Below are 23226 nucleotides of genomic sequence, written 5' to 3'. Positions count from 1 at the left end.
TGCAATAGTTACTCACCAGTCTCACACCTTGGGACCTTGGGACCACCCTTACTCTTTAATCCATTCTCCACAGTTGAAGCATGCAATTCTTGCCACATTACACAACTGCTTGAAATCTTTCTGTGGCTCTTCAGTATTCATAAAGCAAAAAGCCTTTCTCTTTAATCTGATTTACAAGTGCCTCACAGACCACCTTCCTGCAGCTCCCTGCTTCAGGCCTATTTGAACTAGTTGTGGTTCCCTAAAGGACAGGCTCTTTCTGCTCCTCTGCATCACCAGCCATATTCTGATAGCTCGAGACTACTCTTACTGCGCTTTCCCTCTAGCAAACACTTACTCAGACCTCATATCTCAATTCAGGTTACTTCTTCTGTCTTCTTCTGGTCACTCTGAAGACCCTTGGAATTCCCTCTAAACCTAGTCCTGGTCTCTATCACGTCTTCGGTCAATCCCTATGCACTTACGGATTGGTTTAAATTTGTTTATCCTTCCCTTCCCGGTATATTACAAAATCATTCTTTTGGGGACTATATCTTGTCTTTGTACCCCTAGTTCTTAGCACAGCGACTGGAACACCGTGAGGGCGAAACAAATACTTCGCTGAATGATTAAATGCACAACACATGATTCTAATTTCTGTGCTACTTTATATCCATTTCTACAACTAAATTTTTTCTTTTTTTTTTTTTTAAGATTTTATTTATTCATGAGAGACACACAGAGAGAGGCAGAGGCACAGGCAGAGGGGGAAGCAGGCTCCCTGCAGGGAGCCCGATGCGGACTCGATCCTGGGACCACGGGATCACGCCCTGAGCCGAAGGCAGATGCTCAACCACTGAGCAACCCAGGTGGCCCAACAACTAAATTTCCTATCTTAGTTCAGGAATCTAAATTTTTCCCTCTACGACCCCTTCTTACTCCACTCCATTTTTTTTTTCCTATTGTGAATATCCTCAGTATTTGGATACCAAATCCAGTAGCTAATCTAAGTCGTCTTTGCTTTTTTGGTACCGCCTTGAAATCATCCTTTAACGTTTCATTGTATGCACGATCGGCATCTTCTCGAGGCAACAACGCGGTCCCTAAGTCTCCAGCTAGAGTTACAGATGCTCCTAAGAGTCTATACGTGCGTCCGGACGAAGCCCGGCGCAAGAGCACCGGGCTGCTTTTTTTTTTTTTTTTCCTTTGGAGCGTGCGCACCAAGAAAGACAAAGGTGGGGAAAGTGACCAAGCAGTCATCCAGGCGCATGCCCGTCCCCAGCTCGCCCCAGCCCGGGGATGCTCCCGGCGGGGAAGTGGGTGTGGCCTGACCCGGAGCGGCAGAAACCCAATCCGACCGAGTGGGCTCGGCCCCTCCCTCCGCACGATTGGTTCGCGCTCAGTGTTGTGGGGCGGGGAAAGGAAGAGATGTGGGCGGGGGGGGAGCGGATGGTGAAGAAAGGAAGCCGTCTAGTTCTGCGCAAGCGCAAGCGAGCGACCAGCAGGGGGCGCGAAAGAGCGTAGGGGAGTGTGGAAGCCCTGATGCGCTGGCGAGCGCGAGCTGGGTCGCCAGCCTTGACGCCTGCGCCGTGGCCCTCCGGGCCCCGCGCGCGGCGGGCGGGTGCCCGGTGCGCCTGCGCAGTAGGCGGCAGCGGCAGGGGGAGGTGGAGGCCGTAGAGCGGCAGCGGCAGCAGCGGGTCCCGGGACTGAGGCAGCAGCGGGGGCGGCGGCAGGCGGAAGCTGAGGTGACGAAGGCAGCGGCGGCGGCGGCCGTTTCCCTCACGGTGGCGGAGACCAAGGCGGCGGCGGCGGACGGGGAGCGGCCCGGCCCCGGCCCCCTGCTCGTTGGCTGTGGCAGGGCCGCCGTGGGGCCGGCCCGGCTCCCGCCCCCGGCGGCTCCCCCTCCGGCTCCTCCCCCGGGGAGACGCCGGGGGCCTGGCCCGGCCCGGACTCAGACCGCCGCTGCAGCCGCCGCCGGGGCAGTCGGAGGCGGCGGCGGCGGCGCCATGGGCGGCCTGGCCTCCGGGGGGGACGTGGAGCCGGGACTGCCCGTCGAGGTGCGCGGCTCCAACGGGGCCTTCTACAAGGTGAGGCGGCGCTCCGGCCGGGGACACCCGTGTGCGGCCCCCTCCCCCCGCCGGGGCGGGGGCCGGTGGGGCGGGATCGCGTTTCGGGAGCCAAGTCCTGACCCCGCGAGCCCCGGACCCACGCTCCCGTCCGCAGCCCTCCTGGGGGGGACCTCTGCAAGTGAGCCCCCTTTCCTCCGATTTTCGCTCCCTCTATTAATTACACTTGCTTTTAACCACCCCCACTCCCCAACCCCCACTCCGTCTTGGAGAGAATGAACATCGGGGCATTATTGTGCTCGGATCGGCACCCGGTCGTTCCCCCCACCCCACCCCACCCCACCACCAGGAGACCCCATTTCCCCAGCTTCTCGTTGACTTTTCTTGTTTCCCTAGTAGAAGACATACCTTAAACCTTCATCACATCCCCCCACCCCGCACGGTCCAAGCACATGGAGAATTCTCTTTATTCCTCCCTATTACCCTCTTGGGAAGGCCGTCCCATATTAGATCCTTTTATCTTCCTCCGAGAGGCCTCTGCCTCCTGGCTCTGCAGGACTCACCCCACTTTCCTGCTGTATTTCTGCTCCCAACCCAAGGAGAAACGGTCAAAATCCATTGATGACATTTGCTATCGTTGACCTCAGCAACTCTGGGTTGTTGTACCAGTCAAGTTGCCTCCTAGCCGTAAGGTGGCATCTTTCCCCCAAGTCTCTCACTCCAGCCCTTTATCCCAAGGCTGGCTGGTCTGCCATTCCAGGAGGGTGCATTTCTTTTTTGTATCTCACTTTGACTTCAGCTATCTTTAGATCATTCCTATAGTTTCTTCCTCTGGAGCAGGGTGAGCTTCACCTTCCTAATCACATGAAGAGATCTTCTGAGGGATTGCCACTTGGAGAAGACTTCTGGTCAACTCTCAGTTTGGGAATCTGATAGCTTTTTTTTTTTTTTTTTTTAAGAAGGGGATTTATCTTTAAAGGATCCTTGTTTACATCCACTTTTGCCTTGCCCAGGATGTGGTTCCTTAGAACTCCTTTTGCTACCACCATTTTTATTCTGAAACCATTTTCTAGGATATTGTTTTCCCCTTTGGATTAAGCCAGAGGGAGACCCCTTCTTGCCTCTCAGGAATTTTTCTTTGTGTAACTGTTATTTTTGATCCTCTTTAGATTTTATGCCTGGAATCATCCCAGAGATTTTTCTCATTCCTGTCTTCTTTCATTTTACCCTGAGGAGCAAGAGCAGGGATATCTTCTTATCACATGGGAGGGAGAGTCCCCTCTCTTTTTCTTTCAGGCCTTTCCTCCTGTAAAAGACCTCTGCATCTTCGTGCCCTTGGAAATGACTTTCTCCAACTCTATCCTAGAAACTGGAACAGAAGTCCTGTAACTGTAAGGGTCTTGTCTTTGCCCTTAGAGTGGAAGGTTTCTGCCCTGGCTTCAGTTGATAAGTTGAGTGTAGTGATTTTTTACCCACCCTAAATGCTTATCGATTTCTGCCTGGCTTCCCTCACCAAATTTCATTCTATTCAGAGCCTGTGGCAACACTTATCTCTTTATTTTAGATTATCCTGTCAGCCTTAGTCTTTGGTTTTTTATCCTAAACTTGTGTATCCCCCAGGAACCACCTTATTCCATGTCTGAAGGAAGTTCCCAACTGACCCCTTCTGTCGTTTTTTTCTGCATACTTTTCTAACTCAAGACTTTTTCTTCTAGCCTGCCTCCATAGTGTTTCTGTTTTCTTGGCAGAAGTCTCTAATTCCTTTCTGATTCTGATAGAGTATGCTTGTCTCTTGTATCCCTTTTCTTCAAATTTGCGTACCTTTGTTGAAATACCCTTCCTTGTAAGATTTTAGCCCCATTTTCCCCAGTATCTTGTTCTTCATTTGGGTCTCTCCCACCCCGAATTCTGGGTTTGAAGAAAAATGACTCTAAAATTGAGATAATGATACTTGCTTTTTTCTAAGAAGCATAGGTACCAAGCATTGCTGGGAAAGATTGGTATCCAGTTCAGATGAACTGTGTGAGACTGGGGACACATTTCTCTTTACACATACAAGTGTCTAACAGAAAATCTCTCAATCTTTCCCTTTACCCCGTGGGCTATGACAATGATAGACTTGGGTGAATTAGGGACAGGATGCTTTGAATCAGAGTTTGGAGTTGAGCTGAAAGCCAGGTGATGTGGATTTTGTGTTCTGGCCATGTTAGCATTTTCTGCCTCATGGGTCAGTTAAAAACAACAATAAATTCCTAAATTCAGACTAATCTTTCTTCAACTTTCAGTGCCATATAGATACTTATCCATTCTGACCTTGCTGCTGATTTAATATTCATGACTCAGCAAACTTTGGTGTGGGTCAAGGAATGTTTACATTGCTTCTAGAACTATAAATTTGGGGAGGCCCCTTTCTCCTGTCTCAGAATTGGGTCCTGTTTTTGATCATCTTCCACGATAGCACTGCACATGTCAGATCTGGAATATAAGTTATCCTGTAGCTATCCCACCAACTCTTCATTTTCTCCGGTACCTAAAAGTGTTTTAGTCTCTAGGTTGTACTCTCCTCATGAAATATCTGTTCACCTTTCAGGGCACAATCAGCCAACGTTCCAGACCTTGCCTGGATGTCCACATTCCTCTTCCTGTCTTAAGGAATACAGCATCCCCAGCTTCAAGCTGTGGTTTTTATCCAGACCCCTCCTGTTTTTCTCCCAGAACCCCCTCCTTTCTTTTGAGAGTCCAGGACTAGAAGATAGGGTAGAGGTGGGGAATAATTTTCTATCTTATTTAAGGAAACAAGTATCTAGAACGCTTGGGTACTCTTCCTCTTTCTGGTCCTAAGCCCTTTAAGCCAAAGCCGGGATATGCTGCAGCCACTGAATTGAGTCATTCTTTGGATCTAGTTGGCTTTCTAGAGATTGATTCACCTGCTCCTGCTCTCACCTGCTTATCTCTCACTTTCTACCACTGGTATCTTTGGAGGAAAAAAATGGATGATGTGGGTGAAGTTAACATGAGTTTGGGAAGAAAACTTGTTCTGGTGAGTATTTGAAGGAAAAAGACCCTAGAAGTTTAAGATTGTGTGGTGTTTGGTTGAACTGCTGAGTAATGTGAGGGGAAACTCCATTCTGAGCTATTTCTGCCTTGGGGACAGATAGTGGTAGCTAGGAAAAACAGGGTGGTAGTGCTACCTCTCCCTGAGGGCTAACCCTAACATGTTGGGGGAGAATGGGATTAGAACCATGGGAATATCCTTTGCGAAGAAGTATATCTAGGAGCGGGAATCTCTTCTTAAAGGAGGCAGACAAGTGATTCTCTTCTATCTCCTCCATGCTTTTTATCTCATCCCTAAAATGTTTTGAGAAGAGCTAATCCTCTCTTAAACTATTTTTCAAGTTTAGGGACAGACATTTTGGATAAAGAATTGGATAAAGAAAAAAAAAGAATTGGATAAAGACAGAAGGAGCTAGGTAAAATGTTTCTAGAAATCCACACAGACCCTCACAGAGGGAGAAAAGAAAAGGAAAGTGATGCTGTTAGGAGGGGAGGGTGGAGGATGCTCAAGGAGCTGAGAACCCAAGGGGGAAGAAGGACTCAGGCAAACAGTGAGGAGTGAAAATGCATCAGAAGACTCGTGTGTGGAATAGCAAGCTTGGGTATAGGTGGAGCTGTACAAAGAGTGGAGAAAACATGGGGAATGGCAGAGAAAACGAAAGCACAGCTGAGCAGAAGGGCAGGCACCAGGAGGACCAGATGCCTTGGGCAGTAGTAAAGCTCTGCATAGTGAGGCGCCGCAACAAGATCTGATCCCAAAAGAAGAGAAGGATGGCCAGCTGGTATCAAAGAATGAAATCTGAGTTTTGGTTTTCCCACCGTAAGGAAACAGCAGTATAGTAAATGTTTACGTTCAACCAGTTCATTGAGGTGGTAATGATAGAAGTGTGCATTTTCGGTGTTTTCTCTCCTAAGCTCAGCTGTTACGCATAGCTGCAGAGTTCAGGAATGGTTCTTGTGTGTTAGACTTTTTGAAATCCCTAAATTTTTTTAAAAAGATTTATTTATTTGAGGCAGGGAAGGGCAGAGAGAATTTCAAACAGACTTACTGCAGACTCCCCGTTAAGTGTGGTGCCTAAAGCCCGGCTCGAGCCTACCACCCCAAGACCATGACCTGAGCCAAAATCAAGGGACAGACACTCAACCCATTGAGCCACCCAGGCGCGCCAACCCCTAGTTCTTTGTTAACAGTTTTATTGAGGAATAAATATTGAAGTGCATATGTTCGAAGTATAAACTGAGAGGTTTTGACTTAGATACCAGTCTACATATCTATATAGATACGTGTCAAACCATTACCACAATCAAGATATTTCCATCACTCCCAGTTCTTTCAACCACCAATCTGCTTTCTGTCTGTTGGTAATATGTTAATTTGCACTTCCCTGATTTTTGACAAAAGCAAAAAGGCAATTCAGTCGAGAAAGGGTAGTCTTTTCAACAAATAGTGCTCAACCGGACTGTCCACGGGTAAAAAATGAACTCTGCATATCTTGCACCATGTACAAAGTTTAACTCAGAGCAGATCATAGATCTAAATGTAAAATAAAAACTACAAAACTTAGGACGCCTGAGTGGCTCAGCGGTTGAGCGCCTGCCTTTGGCTCCGGGGATGATCCCAGATTCCCCGGTTCAAGTCCCGCATCGGGCTCTTTGCATGGAGCCTGCTTCTCCCTCTGCCTGTGTTTCTGCCTCTCTCTCTCTCATGAATAAATAAATCTTTTTTAGAAAAAAAGAAAAAAAAACCTACAAAACTTGTAGAAGAAATAGGTGAAAGCTTTGGGTGTTGGATTGAGCAAAATTTTCTCAGGAAACCAAAAGCTCAGTTAGAAAAGAGCAAATTGATAAATTGGACTTTCAAAAACAACAATCCCTAATTTTGAATATGTGAAAATTAGAGAAGGTAGAAAAATTGGGAGCATAGGATTGAACATAGAGCTTGCCTGTCTTTGTTGAGATAGTAGGAAGTGGACCAGCTATTCAGTCATCCCTGTTCCTCTCCCAAGTCATGGTCTCAATTTGGGGTGTGGGGGTCTTACCCTTTTCAGATTCGTAGCAGCGTGTCATAGTCTAGCATTCAGAAATCTCACATATCCTAAGTCCTGATTTCTCCTTCTATAAATTGTGTTCATCCTTTTGAACTTCAACAGTGTTCCAAGAATTCACTTAGGACCCAGGCACGAAGGCACCGAGTTTGCTCAGGTCTCTTGCTGCGTTGGGGAGCTATACCCTTTTCTCTCTTGGCAGATCCTGATGTCCTCTAGGTGTTCCAGGACAGCCTCACACTGTCTCATGGGATATTCTTAGCCTTGCTGAGTATTGTTGGTATTTTAATTGAACTCTGGCAAGTTGCTCAGCACAACAGGAGGCAGATAGATAGGGAGGCCCCTGTGGGAATTATAGTAGACCCATCAGTCTCCAGGCTGTTCTTATGCAGGTGATGTTTTCCCCTTCTGTGTCATTTGTCTCATCTTATTTGTGGATTTTGCCAGTTGTCTTTCCATGTCAGTGTCATTTCTTTTGTCCCTGCCTCAACTTCATATTCTTGCCCCAGTCCCCAGTACAGGTAAGTTTTTCTGGTCCTATCTTTAAATTTCTTGTGTCTCTATCTAAAACTCTAGGTAACCGTCTCTTTTCCCTTGATGGTAGTAAATTGTCGTTTTCTTTCTTTCTTTCTTTCTTTCTTTCTTTCTTTCTTTCTTTCTTTCTTTCTTTCTTTTCTCTCTTTCTTTTTTCCCTTCCCTTCCCTTCCCTTCCCTTCCCTTCCTTTTCTTTTCTTTTCTTTTCTTTTCTTTTCTTTTCTTTTCTTTTCTTTTCTTTTCTTTCTTTTCTTTTCTTTTCTTTTCACTTTGTTCTAAAATCCATTCTAGGGCTTTGTGAAGGATGTCCATGAAGACTCTGTCACCATCTTCTTTGAAAACAAGTAAGACCTTGGGAATAGAGAATCCAGCATACTAGGTCCTAGAAGGAGAGTGGAGAAGAGGGGGCGGCTGAGTCCTATGAGGCATGTAATAGGTGGGGGAGAGCCAGGGGTGTGGGTGGTCAACTTATATAGACCCCAGGAGAGGAATGGGCTGAAATGTGTGTGTGTGGGGGGGGAAACGGTTGACCTAGTATTTGGATTCTAGCAGGAGACAGAAGATACAGTGGAGCAGGGCTTAGAATTTAGCCTCTAATCACCAGAGAAGGTGGGAACTGCCCAGCAGAGGCAGTAACCCCTTCCTGAAGAAATAGCAACATGATCCCAAATAGCTTTCATGTCACGGTTTCCCTTGCAGCTGGCAGAGCGAGAGACAGATTCCTTTTGGGGATGTCCGGCTCCCACCTCCAGCTGACTATAATAAAGAGATCACGGAGGGGGACGAGGTGGAGGTAAGAGCCAGGGCTCCACCCCTTCTAAATGTCACTTTTTCCAGGATTCTGTGGTCTCCCTTGCCCTGAGACCAGTATCCCAGGCTCTCCTCTGGTTGGTTCACTCTCCTCCCTCTGAAACCCAGCCCAGTAGGCTGTGGAAGAGAGAAGTGCACCAGCTCCCTTTCCCTGTTGTGATCAAACTCAGGGAGCTTCCCAGTTTCAGGGGAGTTACTTTCCCGTTATGGTGACAGCACCCTCTGGGCTTTTAATTAGCTCCTTCCTCGTGTCTCCTTTGTTGTGGTATAATGTGCTTCCCAGGGTCTGAAAGTTGCGTTCATGATGTTTTCATTTTTTAATTTTTTTTCGTTCGTGATGTTTTTAGCTGGGCCTCAGTATCTCTTTATTTTCGGCTCCAGGTTTATTCTCGAGCCAATGAGCAGGAACCTTGCGGCTGGTGGCTGGCCCGGGTGCGGATGATGAAGGGAGATGTGAGTGATGGGAAGCACGGACCATAGTCACAGAAAAGGGGGGGGACAGACGCTCAGGTCATCCACACTTGTTTCTTCCTTTCTGCCAGTTCTACGTCATCGAATACGCTGCCTGTGATGCCACTTACAATGAGATTGTCACCCTGGAACGGCTCCGGCCAGTTAATCCCAATCCCCTTGCAACCAAAGGCAGCTTCTTCAAGGTTACCATGGCTGTGCCTGAGGATCTGAGAGAGGCGTGAGTCAGGGACATCGGGATGGGGGCTCCGTTGACAGTCCTCCTGTTGGCCCACCTTTCTCCCAGGCCCCTCTTATTTTTGTTTATTTGTTTTTAAAGATTTATTTATTTATTTATGGGGTGGGGAGAGAGAGAGGCAGAGACACAGGCAGAGGGAGGAGCAGGCTCCATGCCGGGAGCCCGATGTGGGACTTGATCCCGGGGCTCCAGGACTGTGCCCTGGGCCAAAGGCAGGTGCCAAACCACTGAGCCACCCAGGGATCCCTCCCAGGCCCTTCTTGTACTGTCAGTCTTCCTCGTCCTCCCCCATCCTTCCTCATCTCATTTTTGTCATCCCCATCTCTCTGAACCTCTGAACTGCACACTGTGCCCACTGAGCACTATTCTCTTCCTTGGCAGCTGCTCCAATGAAAATGTCCATAAAGAGTTCAAGAAAGCGTTGGGAGCGAACTGCATCTTTCTCAACATCACAAATAGTGAGCTCTTCATTCTGGTGAGTTATTTGACCTGACTTAAAACGTAAACCCTCTCAGTGATTTTTTTTTTTTCCTCCCCTTTTAACTCCTTTGCAGAAAGGAAGGGGCTCAGATGTGCTTCTGTTTATTTGTCAAAGAAGACTTTTTGTATGGCTCCTGACCCCTGCGGGCCCAGGCCATGTTTCCTGAGTCTTCCCTCACGTATGACCTTAAGTTTTTTTTTTTTTTTAAGCCTGGCCATCCTTTTGCAGTCTGGACCTTCCCTTGCATATTTGGGCTCTGAAAAAATAGACTATACGATTCTCACCCCTCCCTCTGCCTAAAATCACTTCTCTTAGGTACCCTGATAATAGTAGGCCCTTGTGAAACTGATAGTGATTTTTCTCTTCTCTCATTTCATTTCTTAACTCCTGTCCTTTTCCAGAGACTGAGGCATCCTGGTTCCCAGTCCTGGGTCTTCCCCGTTGTGTATTCAAAGTCAGTTTCAATGATTTTGTCCATTGGTTTCTTCCCAGTCAACTACAGAAGCCCCTGTGAAGCGGGCGTCTCTACTGGGTGACATGCATTTTCGAAGCCTGCGCACCAAACTCCTGCTCATGTCCCGCAATGAGGAGGCTACCAAGCACCTGGAAGTAAGTTTAGGCCTCACTTCATACTGCTGAATGGTATTGTTATCATCCTGCCTTCCCATCCCATCCTCCCCCCATGCTCTTGTGTTTACAGAACAAAAAGACTAAGGTCTTTCTGGGCCATTAAACCTGGGTCTGCTATTTTTTCCCAGACTCCTCCAGATGGCAGAGCTTCATCATGTTATAATAGTACAGTTGTTTTCATTTTTTTCTTAACCATGGGACCCTTTGATCAAGTGAAGTTTTACTTGAAAACACAATGCCTAAAACAGATCAGAGAAGCTCTGCCTAAGTAGAAGAAGGGAGTGTGACCCGGACCTCCACTGGCCTCCCCCAGATCACCTCTGGGAATCAAACGGCTTTGCAGGGTCTATTTGAGAACCATTTGTATTCTGGAAGGACCACTGTCAAATATTGACCTTTGGCAAATCATTTGATTTCACTGAGCTTTATCTGTGTGACAATGAGGTGTTTAGACTAAAATATTTCAACAAGGTCTTTTTGAGTTCTGATATCTTAGGATGGTCAGATTCCCTTTGCTTAGGTGCCATACCATCCTATACAAATAGTGTGTGTGTGCACATCCATTCCGTTTATCAATAGAACTGATCTTTTTGGTAGGCTTTTCTCCGAGCCTGTGCACATTGTGAATCATAGTGGTCTGTCACTTCTCCAGGGATGCTACTCAGGGCACTGGCAGAACTTCACCATTACCCCCAGATGATACAAATTATGTCTGCTCAAGTTCCCAACGAGCAGATTCCCTGGTGACAAAAGGTAGACTTCAACTCTTCTTAGGACCTGGTTGTATTGATCAGTGTGGTAAAGAGTGCCAGATATGGGGCGCCTGGGTGGCTCAGTTGGTTGAGTGTCCAACTCTTGATTTTGGCTCAGGTCACGATCTCAGGGTTGTGAGATCGAGCCCTGAGTTGGGACTCCGTGCTCAGCACAGAGCCTGCTCAAGATTCTTTCTTTTCCTTTCCGCCCTCACTTTTTCTTTCTCTCAAATAAATAGTCTTTGAAAAAGATAGTTAAGTTGGCCGTACATGTAGTCTTGTTTTTGAGAGATCTTGTTTTTCTTCTTTTTTTCTGTTTTGTTTATTAAATTATCTTGAAATAATTGTCTGCATAAAGGAAAAACATAGTATATTAGGTACACTTGTACCCGTCAGGCAGTTTAAGAATAAAACTCTTGGCAAACTTCTAGAGAACATTTGTAAATCATCGTAGAGCCTCTCCTTTCCTCCCTAATGCAGTTATTTTGAATACCCAGCGTGGTCCCTTTTTGTCCATCCCCTTCTTGCCTGAGGTAAGTCCTTGCCATAATACAGTCCCACCCATCTTGGAAGTAGGATGTAGTGGACTGGGATCAGGAATGACCCCTTTCAAATAGCTTTCCTGTTTGGTGCTTCTACCTAGGACTTCCTCTTCCAGAACCTTCCATGTCTTTCTGCCCTTGTGCCCAGGTATCTGAGGACTGATGGAGAGAGGAAGTGGTAGTGTGGTTTCCATAGCTCTTTATATGCTTTCTCAGCCTCTTGCTTTCTACTCAGTTTTTTGGGTTTTATTTTGGGAGTTGATATTAGTTTGGTCAGAGTAATTGTTCCTTACTCTTACATTTACCTTGTGAAAGAGCCTTTCACACCAGCCTTAATTAATCCTTCTGATAGTCTGGGAGTGGGATGAGTCAGGTGGAACAGTTCAGCAGATGACAGAACAGAGACACTGAGTGTATTGTGTTTTTTTTTTTTTTTTTTTTTTTAAAGATTTTACTTATTTATTCATGAGAGACGCAGAGAGAGAACCAGAGACACAGGCTGGGGGAGAAGCAGGCTCCCTGCAGGGAGCCCCATGTGGGACTTAATGCTAGGACCCCAGAATCACGCCCTGAGTTGAAGGCTCAACCGCTAAGCCACCCAGGTGCCCCGAGGGTGTGTTGTGTTTAGCGTCACATAACCAGATAGTGTCAGAGCCAAATCCTGAACTGTGGTGGCTCCCAGCCCAAACCCTGCCCTCGTTTACCTCCCTCACCCCCACCCCAAGCCATTGGTGTTCGCCAGGTAGGAGTGGAATGGCTGGTTCCTGAATTCTCCATACAGGTCCCAGGGGTCTGTGGATCCAAGGTGGTTCTGGCTTGCTTTCACATATTTTTGTCTGCTTAAGTCCTGCAGAGTGTTAGGGACCCGGGACAGGTGTCTGGGGTTCCGCTGCCACAAACCCCACTGTGCCTTTTCATTTCAGACAAGTAAGCAGTTGGCGGCGGCCTTCCAGGAGGAGTTCACGGTGCGAGAGGACCTGATGGGACTGGCAATTGGGACTCATGGTGCCAACATCCAGCAGGCCCGAAAAGTACCTGGGGTTACTGCCATTGAGTTGGGTGAAGAGACCTGCACTTTCCGCATCTATGGGGAGGTCAGCAAAAGACAGCTGCTCTTTAGGTCCCTTGGGGGTCGAGAGAGGAGAGTGTGTGATGAAAAAGAAATCTGAATCCTGTGGATCTCCCTCCTTGACTTTGGTGGCAGTGCACTTTCCCAAAGGCAGAGAGTGGCAGGAAAATGAGTGTCTGGGTAACAACTCCCTACTCCTCTCCCTGTAGACTCCTGAGGCGTGTCGACAGGCCCGAAGCTACCTTGAGTTTTCTGAGGACTCTGTGCAAGTGCCCAGGAACCTTGTTGGTAAGTTGAGGGTGTGTACGTGTAGGAGAGAGTACAGGGTGGGAGGAGGGAGATTCCCAAAAGCTGTTCTGGGCTCAGCACCTCAGTTTTCACAAGGAAACTTCAGTCTGTCATAGGAGTGACAAGAACGGAAGAACAGGGCAGCCCTGGTGGCTCAGCAGTTTAGCGCCGCCTTCAGCCCAGGGTGTGATCCTGGAGACCTGGGATTGAGTCCCACATCGGGCTCCCTGCATGGAGCCTGCTTCTCCCTCTGCCTCTCTCTCATGAATGAATAAAATCTTAAAAAAAAAAAGAATGGAAGAACAGATTCCTAGGGATTATAGTATTTTGTCCCGTGAAAACTCCCCTGAAACTTAGAAGAAGGAGAATAAATTGAACAGAATCCAAATGTAGAAGTTGATTTTATCTTCTCTGTTTTTACTCTTCTTTCTTTCCTTCATTTCTTAAAAAAATGTCCTAATTCCTCCTTTATCCATTCAGGCAAAGTGATTGGAAAGAACGGGAAAGTGATTCAGGAGATTGTGGATAAATCTGGTGTGGTGAGGGTTCGAGTAGAAGGTGATAATGACAAGAAGAACCCGAGGGAGGAGGTATGGGGCAGCTGCATCTAGAAATTGGTTTCCAGAAGGAGATGGGATTGTTCTTGAAGCCCTTCTCTGTGGGCTGGGATTTCTAGGGTGGAAGATGGGAGTTCCCAAGCGGTAGAGGATGGGAGCTTCTGTTTCCCCATAGTAGATGCAGAGCCCAGATGATCCCACACAGTGAGCTTCCATAGGAGAGGGTGGAGTCAGTACGTGTGTTGACTGTCCTGCTAACACCACCCCCCTCTGCTCTCCAGGGGATGGTTCCTTTCATATTCGTGGGCACCCGGGAGAGTATTAGCAACGCCCAGGCCCTGCTGGAGTACCATCTCTCGTACCTGCAGGTACCCGAGCCGGGAGCCAGGGCCCAGAGGGTGTGGGTGTAGCAGGGAGGCTAAGGTGCTGGTGGATAAGTTAGGAACTGTGGTGCCAGTTTGTCTCTGAGGAGAACAAAAACCACTGAGTGCAAATTGGGGGCTGTGGGGTTGGGTCCCGTAATTTTCCTGTTCAGCCAATGTCTCTCTTGGTTACTGAGCGTTTCGGTATGTAGGGGCGGTCAGGGCAAAGAAGCCTGAGTGAAGGAGCCTGTTCATCCGTCTTACATTTATTCCTCCTTCTGTACCTTTCTCCGTCTTCTGCCCAACCAGGAGGTGGAGCAGCTTCGCTTGGAGAGGCTGCAGATTGATGAGCAGCTTCGGCAGATTGGGCTGGGCTTTCGCCCTCCTGGGAGCGGGCGGGGCAGCGGTGGCAGTGACAAGGCTGGGTATACCACGGACGAGAGCTCCTCCTCTTCCCTCCACACCACGCGGACCTATGGGGGCAGCTACGGGGGCCGGGGCCGGGGCCGGAGGACAGGCGGTCCTGCCTATGGTGAGACGCCACAGGTCTTGTGGGGGAGAGGTGCAGGTCTGGGGGCAATCTCTAGGACAGGGTGACACATGGAAGATGGGACTGACTGGGGGGGCTGAAGCCAGGGCGGGTGGGTAACCCTGACTGAAGCCCTCTGCACCCTGCAGGCCCCAGCTCAGACCCATCCACAGCTTCTGAGACCGAGTCAGAGAAGAGGGAGGAGCCCAGCCGAGCTGGGCCAGGTGACCGGGATCCCCCAACACGCGGGGAAGAAAGCCGGAGGCGGCCAATTGGGGGCCGGGGTAGGGGACCCCCCCCTGCCCCCCGGCCCAGCACAAGATACAACGCTTCATCTATCAGCTCAGGTACTGCTGTCAGCTGGGGTTGTGGATGCAGGCCAGACGGACAGGGGACAGACCCCTGTAACAACCTCTTCCTCCTCTGACCAGTGCTAAAAGATCCAGACAGTAACCCCTACAGCCTACTGGACACATCTGAACCGGAGCCCCCAGTTGATTCTGAGCCTGGGGAACCCCCCCCAGCAAGTGCCAGGCGCCGCCGCTCCCGCCGCCGCCGCACAGATGAGGACAGGACCGTCATGGATGGGGGCCTGGAGTCCGATGGGCCCAGTATGACTGAGAATGGCCTGGGTAAGGGCTGCTCCGGGGGTCTGAAAGGTTCAAGCTGGGCAGTAATCGAGGTGTGGACGTGAGATGCACCACTTGAGTTTTCTCTGCCCCACAGAAGATGAATCGAGACCCCAGCGTCGGAACCGGAGCCGCCGCCGCCGTAACCGTGGAAACCGGACGGATGGCTCCATCAGTGGAGACCGTCAGCCAGGTCAGCCAACACTGGGTGCTGGCATCATTCCTCAGATCTGGGGGACGGGGTGCCCTGTGCCAGGCAGTGGGGCTGCGTGGGTGTCTAGGGGCTGGACACCTACTTCCTCCTGAAACCGTCCTCTGCCTTCCCCAGTGACCGTGGCCGACTATATCTCCCGAGCAGAGTCTCAGAGCCGCCAGCGGCCCCCCCTGGAACGCACTAAACCCTCAGAGGACTCTCTTTCAGAACAGAAGGTAGGCAGGCCGGGTGGGATGGACCCCACGGCGTTTTCCTCCTAGGGCAGGGGGCACAGGGGGTGCAGGGAATTCACGGACAAGGCTATGTCAGATGGAGTTTGGGCTGCGTGTGCAGCGGGAAAGGTTGGGCTCGGACTGTCTGGGTTCCCTAAAAGTCCCCAGTCAGGGCTGGGGTGCCAGCCAGCCGCCTAGAGCCCAAGGCTGGGGGCGGGGAGGGCATTAACCTGAATTTCCACTTACCGATTCCTTCCTTCCTCTTCTTTTCCACTCTCCCCTCAGGGTGACTCTGTCAGCAAGCTTCCTAAGGGCCCCTCAGAGAATGGGGAGCTCTCAGCGCCCCTGGAGTTGGGTAGTTTGGTGAATGGGGTTTCATAAACCCTCCAGCCTTCATCCCTCCCTTCTCCATCTCGCTTGCTGCCCAACACCATGGCCCTCACAGGCCCGACTGACCTGCGCTGGAGCTGCTCTTTATCTAGGGGGGAGGGGGGTGGCACAGCAGCTTGGGTCCCCCCTCAGCCTCCAGGAGCTCGTGGAGGGGTGTGTAACAGGGTCATACCCCCTTCCTCTTGTCCGCCCTACCCCCAGGGTGAGGGGAGCCTCTCTCCTTCCCCATCAGACTGGATGTGCCTTTATCCTCTAATGCCCCAATCTCTCTGAACACCCCCGTTCTCCGCCTGCTGGTGCGGGGTGCTCCTTGACCCACCCAGATTTGACAGTTCAGGGGGGCTCCCCTGCTATCCCTCCTCCCATCCTGTACCCCCCATTTCTGGGGCCTCATCACTGTGGAAGACGGGGATAGTAAGGGTCTAAGTGGGTGGGAGGCATGGGGAAGGTTTTGGAGTAGAACCAGGGGTGTGTGTGAAGGGGGGTGACAAGGTCCCCCGGGGGAGGGGGACCAAACTTGTCTGGTGGATGAGAAGGCGTATTTATTTTTCACTGTACAGTATTTAAAAAGAGAATAAAAAAATCCAAATGGCTCCATGGTTCCTGCACCTTCCTTGTGCCCACTTGGGTTGTTTAGTTTCTCTAGGATTGACCTGCCTCTGCCTAGGCCCTTGTTGGCTGCTTCTCTGGGCTGGCTGCTTTGGGAATTCCTGGCATTCCTGTGTCCCCAGGGCCCAGGTCCCTTCCTAGTCCAGAACACAGTGGCTGGTGGCCTGGGTCTTGTTGCCTGTCCCCTCCCCCAGGTGCAGGGCGGGCGGGCTGTCAAGGGAGCTGGGCCACTCCTCTACCCTGAGTCACGGTGGCTAGGTAGGGCTGCTCTGGGCTGGAGCTGTTCCTGCTAAGAGCCGAGAGCCAAGGCCGGCTGCCTAATCCGATTACTTGAGGCCTGGGGCTTGGGCCGGGCCTGGGGCAGAATGGGGAGCCAGGCTTCCACTGGCAGCCTTGCAGAGTTCGGTGTCCAGCTCTCCTTTCTGCTGGTTCTCTGCTCTGGACTCACCTACTCTGCTGACCACTCGGCCCCTGGTGGTGGGATTGGGAGTGGGGGTGTCCCGGGGCCCCTGGCTCCCTACCTTCAGACTGAGGTTGCAGATACCACCTGCCGTGGAGAAACCAAGGTTTGGGGCTGGAGTTGGGAGGGCCTAAATTTTCTCACCTGGAGAAAGGGGCTGAATCACCACCTAAGCACCTGCTGGGATGACTCAGGAAGCAAAAATGGTCCGTCTTCTGACTGTCTTGGCCCAGGGGCAGGTCAGGGGTTTGAGGAGCAATAGGCACCAGAAAAAGATTTGGGGTAGGGGTGGGGTGTTCTGACTTCCTCCTGGTTCAATTGTGACCCTGAGGGCTTTTGATTCCCCTGTGCTTGATCCCATTGTGCAAAGGAATTGACTTTAAATTGCCAAAGCTCAAGAAGGGAGGGGAAGGCGTTCAGAGCTTCTCTGGCTGGAAGGCTTGACTTCTGGGTCCTGGGTGGGGAGGGGGCGTGGTGCCCCAAGGGGAGCGTTGGGGGCTGGGGAGAACAGGACACCTGGGTTTGCCTAAGGGAGGGGGACGTTGGCGCCCTTAAGGAGGCGCGGTCTGCTGGGAGGGAGTGGGGAGGAGTCTGGTTAAAAGCTGTTCCCGGGTCTGGCCCACCCGCCAGCCACAGACGCTGAGGCCAGGTGAGAGGGGCCGTGGCGCCCGAGCCCGGGACCGCTCCGGAGACCGAGCGCGCCTCGGTGGAAGGCCACCTGGGTTTGGAGGACCTCGCGGCATCCAGGACCCAAGTGCAACCTGCCCGGTGCGCCGGACCAGGCAGCGGATTCGGCACCGGCTCTCCAAAGTGCCTGATTTGTTGGGAGCAGGGGCTCCGTTCTAAGGCCTCTGAACTTGGGGACACCTACTTTTTAAGGACACGATTTGTCTGGAACGACTCCAGACTAGAAAGACACTTCCGTTTTAAGGACACCGGTTTGGGCATCCACGCTCCACTTTAGAGGGGAGGGCGTGTAGGACGGCCTCTCAGGGCTTCCCTCCACCCCCCACCCTCCCCATGGCGCTTCCTGGCTCTTCCCACGATCAGGCCTGGAGCCTGGCGCCTCTTGCTCCCCCGGCCCCGACCACCTCGTCCTCGGGCTGCCAGGAACGGGAGGGTGCTGGGAGCCCAGGGGTCCCTGGGGCGCTCCCGCTGGAGAAGGTGAAGCGGCCCATGAACGCGTTTATGGTGTGGAGCTCCGCCCAGCGCCGCCAGATGGCGCAGCAGAACCCAAAGATGCACAACTCGGAGATTTCCAAGCGCCTGGGCGCGCAGTGGAAGCTGCTGGGCGAGGACGAGAAGCGGCCCTTCGTGGAGGAGGCCAAGCGGCTCCGGGCCCGGCACCTGCGCGACTACCCCGACTACAAGTACCGGCCTCGACGCAAGACCAAGAGCTCGGGCGCCGGGCCACCACACTTCGGCCAGGGAGGCGGTGGCGTGGCTGGCGGCGGGCCCCTCTGGGGGCCCGGACTCATGACCACCCAAGGCAGCAGGGGCTTTGGGTACCAGCCACCCAACTACTCGACAGCCTACCTGCCTGGCGGATACGGGTGAGTGCCCAGGAAGCAAGTGGAGGGGCTGCAGGGAACCCCCACCCCCACCCAGTGCCCCACTAGGGTGGGAGCTTTCTGGGGGCCCAGGGTTTCCACGGAGGGCGTCTCCATCCCAGCCTGGCAGCAGCGGCCCCTCAGGATCAAACTACAGACCCTCTGGATGTGATTGTGCTCTAGTTACCTGAATTTCCCGTTTCCTCCCTGCTCCTGGCCCTCCTGTGACCCGGCTCCCTCTCCCAACCCTCGGGGCAAGGAGAGGCCAGGCCCAACTCTACCCCTTCCTGGCCTGCCGCCCCAAAAGAGGAAAACAGGCACAGCACGCAAGCCTGCTGGGGAGCGTGCCTCAACAGGGCATGGCTGCGGCACTGCTCTTAAGCCCTTAGTCCTGGGGTCTGGTTCTGAACCTGCGTTGCCCAGTGGGCCCGGCTAGGGGCTGGGAGAAGAGTTCTACTGTTTGCCAGAGTGGGGCCCACCCACCCCCACTTGTGAATGGGGGCCCTGCTGACCCCTCCCGCCCCGAGATGGGCTCTAACTCCAGTGTCTCTCTCTTTGCAGCTCTTCCCACTGTAAACCAGAGGCCTCCTCGCCGTGCTCCCTCCCTCAGAGTAACCCTAGGCTCCAGGGAGAGCTGCTCCCTCACTTCAGCCCCTATCTGCCCCCGGGCTCGCCCACTCCGTACAACGCCCCCCTGTCAGGGGCCCCCATGCCCCTGACCCACCTCTAACCCTTGTGGACATGGACCTCCCAGGAAGGGCTCCCTTCTCCTCCTCCTTCACCCAGAACCTCCCACCCCCACCCCAGGCTGCAAACCTTTCTTTAGAACTCAATGTTCCTCCAGTACTGAGGAAGCCTGTGCTCTGGTGTCTGCCCTGCCCCCAAAACACAACACACTTCTTTTTTGTAGGACGAACACAGTTTTTACTATTAAACCACGTCTCAGAGTCTTTATTCCCCCATCTCTGTTCCACCCTCCCCTCGCTGCAGCAGGAACCAGCAGTCTCCGCTCCCTTCCGCCTGGACCTGCCAGAGCAGGAACCTCCTCACCCCACCCTGGGGCCCTACCTGAGTCACTCTGTCTCCTGCCCCCCACCCAGCAGTGGGGTCCTGGAGACGGTCCCAACCAGGTTCGGGGAGGGAGGCGGCCACACGCCTACCACCCGCCCCCATTCCTTCCACTGGTCAGGCCCTGGGGAAGACGGGTAGCACAGGGCAAACTCTCACCCCAGAATACCTAAGTAGCTGGGAACTGCTGCCAAAAGAGGAATCTCTGCCAAATGATGAAACGAGTTCATCGTACACGCAGGGGACTGTGCACACTAGGTGTCAGTCTGAAAATCTCCCCTGCCCCCTTCCCCCCAGGATCGCGTTCCCACTAAAACCCTGACTCACTAATTCACAATTGTAGAGGAATGAATGATAAATCCTGCCAGCTGACTGGTTTGGATGGGAAGGACCCAGAGGGCGGGTGGATAACTCGAAATGGGGAGTGTGCTATAGTAGCCAGCTCTGCCCTACTGCTTTTTCTTCTCGTGGGGAGCCTTTGCGTTCCAGTAGTACAGCAGCTGGGCGGCGATGAGGCCATTGCAGAGGGAAGAGACCACGAAGGTTCCGGCCATGAGGGGGTCTCCAGTCTCCTAGGTGAGAGGCAGCCGGTGGGGGGGGGGTCACTTCCACACAGCCCAAAGTGCTCAGAGGGAGCAGCCTGAAGTCCCCGGCTGAGCCAGGACGGGATTTTAGCGCCCTCTAGAGGGGAGAAGGTGAGCTCACCTGAATGGAGGTGAAGATTCTGGCCAAGGAGCCCCCAAAGAGCAGAAAGACTGTGATGGCTGAGAGCTGGCCTGTGTGCCCGTTCTGGTAGTTCGTTGCTGCCTGGATCAGCTGGGGAAGAAATCAAGAACCTTTGTTCTGTTATCTGAACTCTTCCATGTTCCCGCCACAGACTTCCCATCGCCCTCTGTCCAACACCCCCATACCTGGGGCTCCCACTCTGCTCCTCATCCAGTCCCCACCTCACTCCCTCTGCCCAGCATCCTTCCTTCCTTCCTTCCAGTACTCACCCGCCCCACTACCACAGCAGGCACATTGGAGGCCTGGAGCAGGGTGATTACGGCCTGCGGTGTCAGTGGTGACAGGAGCGCAAGCAGGACCAGCGCATAGCAGGCTAAGAAAGTGACACCTGGGGGCCAAGGAGGTAAGGAGCCCTGGTCAGCCTCTCCCACTCCTCTGGCTTCCCAGAGCCAAAGTTCCCCATCAGGGCCCCCAAGAGCCACACCCTGCTCTCGGGTAAACCCCGGCACCTTTCATAGTTTGTCCTCTGTAGTGCAGGACCAGGAAGCAGATGGTGACTGTCTGGAACAGCAGGAACAGAGCTTCACCCCAAGAGCTGCAGAGTCAAGAGTTGGGAGGAAGAAAGGCGGGCCTGGAAAGGGGCAGGGAAAGCCTCCATGGCCCGTCCATCTGGGGACACAGTTCTCTGACGCCCTCCTCAGCCCCCACCTGTCTAGATCCCGGGCACCCCTGGGATGCTCTCCTCATCACGTCCACAGGTGATGGCCAGATTTCCAGAAAGGCTTAAATAAGCCCTCTCCCCTGCCTCACCCTAAATCCCACTTGCGAGCATTCACCCTTGGGGATTGAGGGTAGGCTCCCCTCACCTGAAGGGGAAGTTGTTGGTGATGCTGTAGACCATGGTCCCCGTCAGTGCCACTAGTTCTAGCATCACTGACTGAAGGCTCAGCCCTTCGGCGCTCTTGGCTTTCAGGATTTTAAACACCTGGGGCAATTTTACTAGAGAAAGGACGAGAAAGGCAGAGGTAAGGAGCCCACATCCCTTGGGAGCCCCACACAACAGCCATGGGGCAGACTGGGAAGCATGTCACCTCGACTGGTTAAGAGACCCACCCCATTTCTGGTATCTCAGCCCTCCACCTGAAGACAGGGTACATACCCAGAAGTGACCCGGCCACAATGCCCAGACCCAGGCTCTTGCTGAGAAGAATCTTGAGGCAGGGGACTGAAAAGAGAAAGCGGAGTAAACACAAAAGCAGCCCCTGGAACCCAGCTCAGGGCTAAAGGCTTTTCAGGCTGCTGGGGGTTGCTGCTGCTCCCTAAGACCTGGGCAAACCCAAACAAGGAAGATCAGGGCTGTCCGATGGCAGGTGAAAAGGCCAGGGGGCCTTCCTGCCCCAAATCCTATCACTGTCAGGTGACTTTTCCAAAATAGACGGATTTACGTCTAAACTCCTTGACTTCCGAGGCTTTCCATTGCTTCTCTGCAGAAAGCTGGGCAATGCCCAGGAGACCTCCCATCCTTTCCCCTCTGAGCAACCCAGGCGCTCCACTTCGCGTGTGTTGCCCGTCCAAGGACAGGCCTCCTGCTCCCTCGTGCCCGAACTCCTGGCCCCTGCTCGGGGGCTTGCTGGGAGGCCCTGGTACACCCCTCCAGCCCAGCGAGAGTCATGAATGCGACCCAGACAGGTGCACAGTGGGAGAGTGGGGGGCCGGGAAGAGACTGGGCCTGACGTCTGCGGTGGGCTTTGTGTGGACCTGCCTCGCAGACGGAGGCCGGCAAGCAAGTCATCCCAGGATTAGACCACCAGCAAATGCTGAGGGCGGAGGGCGCCTCTGCAGATGCCCCCGAAGCCTAAATTCATCAGATGCCTTGGAGTAAGCGCGGGTTTGCTCAAGGTCTACTAATCTATTAAAGACCGTAACGACCTGGTCAGATTTTAACTTCGTTTTGTGCAGTCTGTGTCTTTCCACCTTTCACGATCACCAAGAAGTAATGATGCCGCCGCCCTCTCCCGGCCTCCCGCTCAAACATGGCGAGCCCCCTCTATGGACGCCGAGGCACTTCCGCCCCCCGCCGCAGGGATTTCCGCCCGGCACGGCGTGGCAGGGGTCGCCACCGTCCGGCCCGCAGTCCCGCCCCCCTGATGGCCCGAGGGCGCTCGGGCAGAACTTTTGACAAAGATACCGAATAAAGCTCACCGTGAAGCAAGTCCCACTGGACGAAAATTTGGTCGTAGCATTTCTCAGGTAAGAGAAGCGGTACAAGCGCTCGTTTGAGCAGGCCCTCCTCCTCGGCCGCCATGTTGCAAAGCTAGCTTCCGCCCGTCTCTCCGGGCCGCCATGGAGCGACGCTGCGCATGCGCGCCCTGGCCTTTTACACCCCCACCCCCACCCCCGCCCGGCCCTCTTTTCCTCGCTCTTTCTTCACGCCACCCCACCCCGTAAAATAGATCTCGTGCAGCGACCACGTTTCGGAAGCGCCCTGCCAGCTCGAGTCTTACGGCATGCTGAGGCGGCGCGCCTGCGCAGTTCCATTTCTCGCGCCTTTGTTTATGCTTCCAGTTCGGAGGCAACCCCGCGCCTCCTACCTCTCTATCCGCTCCTTCTGTGCGGCGCCATCTTGTCTTCCCCAGCCGGCTCCACCTTGTTCGAAGTTGAGAGACGAGGAGCATGGGTGTCCGCAAGGGCTTTGGGTGGGGGCGCCATGGCTCCCTATCTCCTGTTGTCTGGGCGGCTCCAGAGGGAAGGACAGCGTGCGCCAGGCAGTCCCCCGGAGGCGCCGAGCTCCACGCAGCCCCGTGTTCCTCCCTCCTGGCTGTCTGCGCCCGCAGCTGCTGAGCCGGGAGGGTGAAGCAGAGGCGATGGCGGTGAGAAGGCGAGCCCCCAGGCCCGAGGGTTCTGTCCTTCCCACCCGCCGGCCCCTCCGCCTTGTGCGGCCCTGAGCAAGCACATCAGCAG

At 52.9% G+C, this 23226-nt stretch overlaps 3 protein-coding genes across 6 annotated transcripts; 2 read left to right on the top strand and 1 right to left on the bottom strand.

Moving 5' to 3' along the window:
* Window positions 1–1851: 1851 nt before the first annotated feature.
* FXR2 (FMR1 autosomal homolog 2) lies at window positions 1852–16445 on the top strand. Of its 4 annotated transcripts, none has more exons than XM_025428532.3 (17): window positions 1852–2066; window positions 7970–8022; window positions 8378–8471; window positions 8870–8941; window positions 9031–9179; window positions 9579–9672; window positions 10171–10287; window positions 12526–12696; window positions 12881–12959; window positions 13440–13549; window positions 13798–13884; window positions 14188–14410; window positions 14557–14754; window positions 14839–15039; window positions 15134–15229; window positions 15365–15465; window positions 15748–16445. In XM_025428532.3, the coding sequence occupies exons 1-17, from the start codon at window positions 1986–1988 to the stop codon at window positions 15841–15843; spliced, it is 2022 nt and encodes a 673-aa protein (XP_025284317.1). In that variant the 5' UTR covers window positions 1852–1985; the 3' UTR covers window positions 15844–16445. The 4 variants fall into 4 exon arrangements, with proteins under 4 accessions (XP_025284317.1, XP_025284319.2, XP_025284318.1 ...); XM_025428534.3 differs by lacking the exon at window positions 1852–2066 and adding an exon at window positions 5044–5085; XM_025428533.3 differs by lacking the exon at window positions 1852–2066 and adding an exon at window positions 5164–7665.
* Window positions 16446–17466: 1021 nt separating this feature from the next.
* SOX15 (SRY-box transcription factor 15) lies at window positions 17467–19397 on the top strand. Its single transcript, XM_025428543.3, has 2 exons — window positions 17467–18474; window positions 19033–19397. Exons 1-2 carry the CDS (start codon window positions 17942–17944, stop codon window positions 19199–19201), a joined length of 702 nt encoding a protein of 233 aa, XP_025284328.1. The 5' UTR covers window positions 17467–17941; the 3' UTR covers window positions 19202–19397.
* A 9-nt stretch (window positions 19398–19406) lies between these two features.
* Window positions 19407–22631, bottom strand: MPDU1 (mannose-P-dolichol utilization defect 1). Its single transcript, XM_025428542.3, has 7 exons — window positions 22468–22631; window positions 21425–21490; window positions 21132–21264; window positions 20775–20860; window positions 20535–20653; window positions 20245–20355; window positions 19407–20111 (listed from the first exon to the last, which is right to left on the bottom strand). Exons 1-7 carry the CDS (start codon window positions 22568–22570, stop codon window positions 19989–19991), a joined length of 741 nt encoding a protein of 246 aa, XP_025284327.1. The 5' UTR covers window positions 22571–22631; the 3' UTR covers window positions 19407–19988.
* Window positions 22632–23226: the final 595 nt, after the last annotated feature.

This window comes from Canis lupus, chromosome 5 (assembly GCF_003254725.2).
Source record: "Canis lupus dingo isolate Sandy chromosome 5, ASM325472v2, whole genome shotgun sequence".
Classification (NCBI taxonomy): domain Eukaryota; kingdom Metazoa; phylum Chordata; class Mammalia; order Carnivora; family Canidae; genus Canis; species Canis lupus.
The sequence above is the reverse complement of the archived record's forward strand: the minus strand, read 5'-3'. Positions and strand labels throughout refer to the sequence as shown.

What these genes read in the sequence shown, in the direction of transcription:
- FXR2 (XM_025428533.3), top strand. Translation starts at nt 7,531, where the DNA reads ATGCAGGTGATGTTTTCCCCTTCTGTGTCATTTGTCTCATCTTATTTG. An exon ending in CGCTTCATCTATCAGCTCAG is followed by an intron (nt 14,755 to 14,838) that starts GTACTGCTGTCA and finishes TCCTCTGACCAG; the next exon opens with TGCTAAAAGATCCAGACAGT. An exon ending in CAGTGGAGACCGTCAGCCAG is followed by an intron (nt 15,230 to 15,364) that starts GTCAGCCAACAC and finishes TGCCTTCCCCAG; the next exon opens with TGACCGTGGCCGACTATATC.
- SOX15 (XM_025428543.3), top strand. Translation starts at nt 17,942, where the DNA reads ATGGCGCTTCCTGGCTCTTCCCACGATCAGGCCTGGAGCCTGGCGCCT. An exon ending in TACCTGCCTGGCGGATACGG is followed by an intron (nt 18,475 to 19,032) that starts GTGAGTGCCCAG and finishes CTCTCTTTGCAG; the next exon opens with CTCTTCCCACTGTAAACCAG.
- MPDU1 (XM_025428542.3), bottom strand. Translation starts at nt 22,570, where the DNA reads ATGGCGGCCGAGGAGGAGGGCCTGCTCAAACGAGCGCTTGTACCGCTT. An exon ending in CCAGTGGGACTTGCTTCACG is followed by an intron (nt 21,491 to 22,467) that starts GTGAGCTTTATT and finishes TTCTCTTTTCAG; the next exon opens with TCCCCTGCCTCAAGATTCTT. An exon ending in GAATCTTCACCTCCATTCAG is followed by an intron (nt 20,112 to 20,244) that starts GTGAGCTCACCT and finishes CCTCTCACCTAG; the next exon opens with GAGACTGGAGACCCCCTCAT.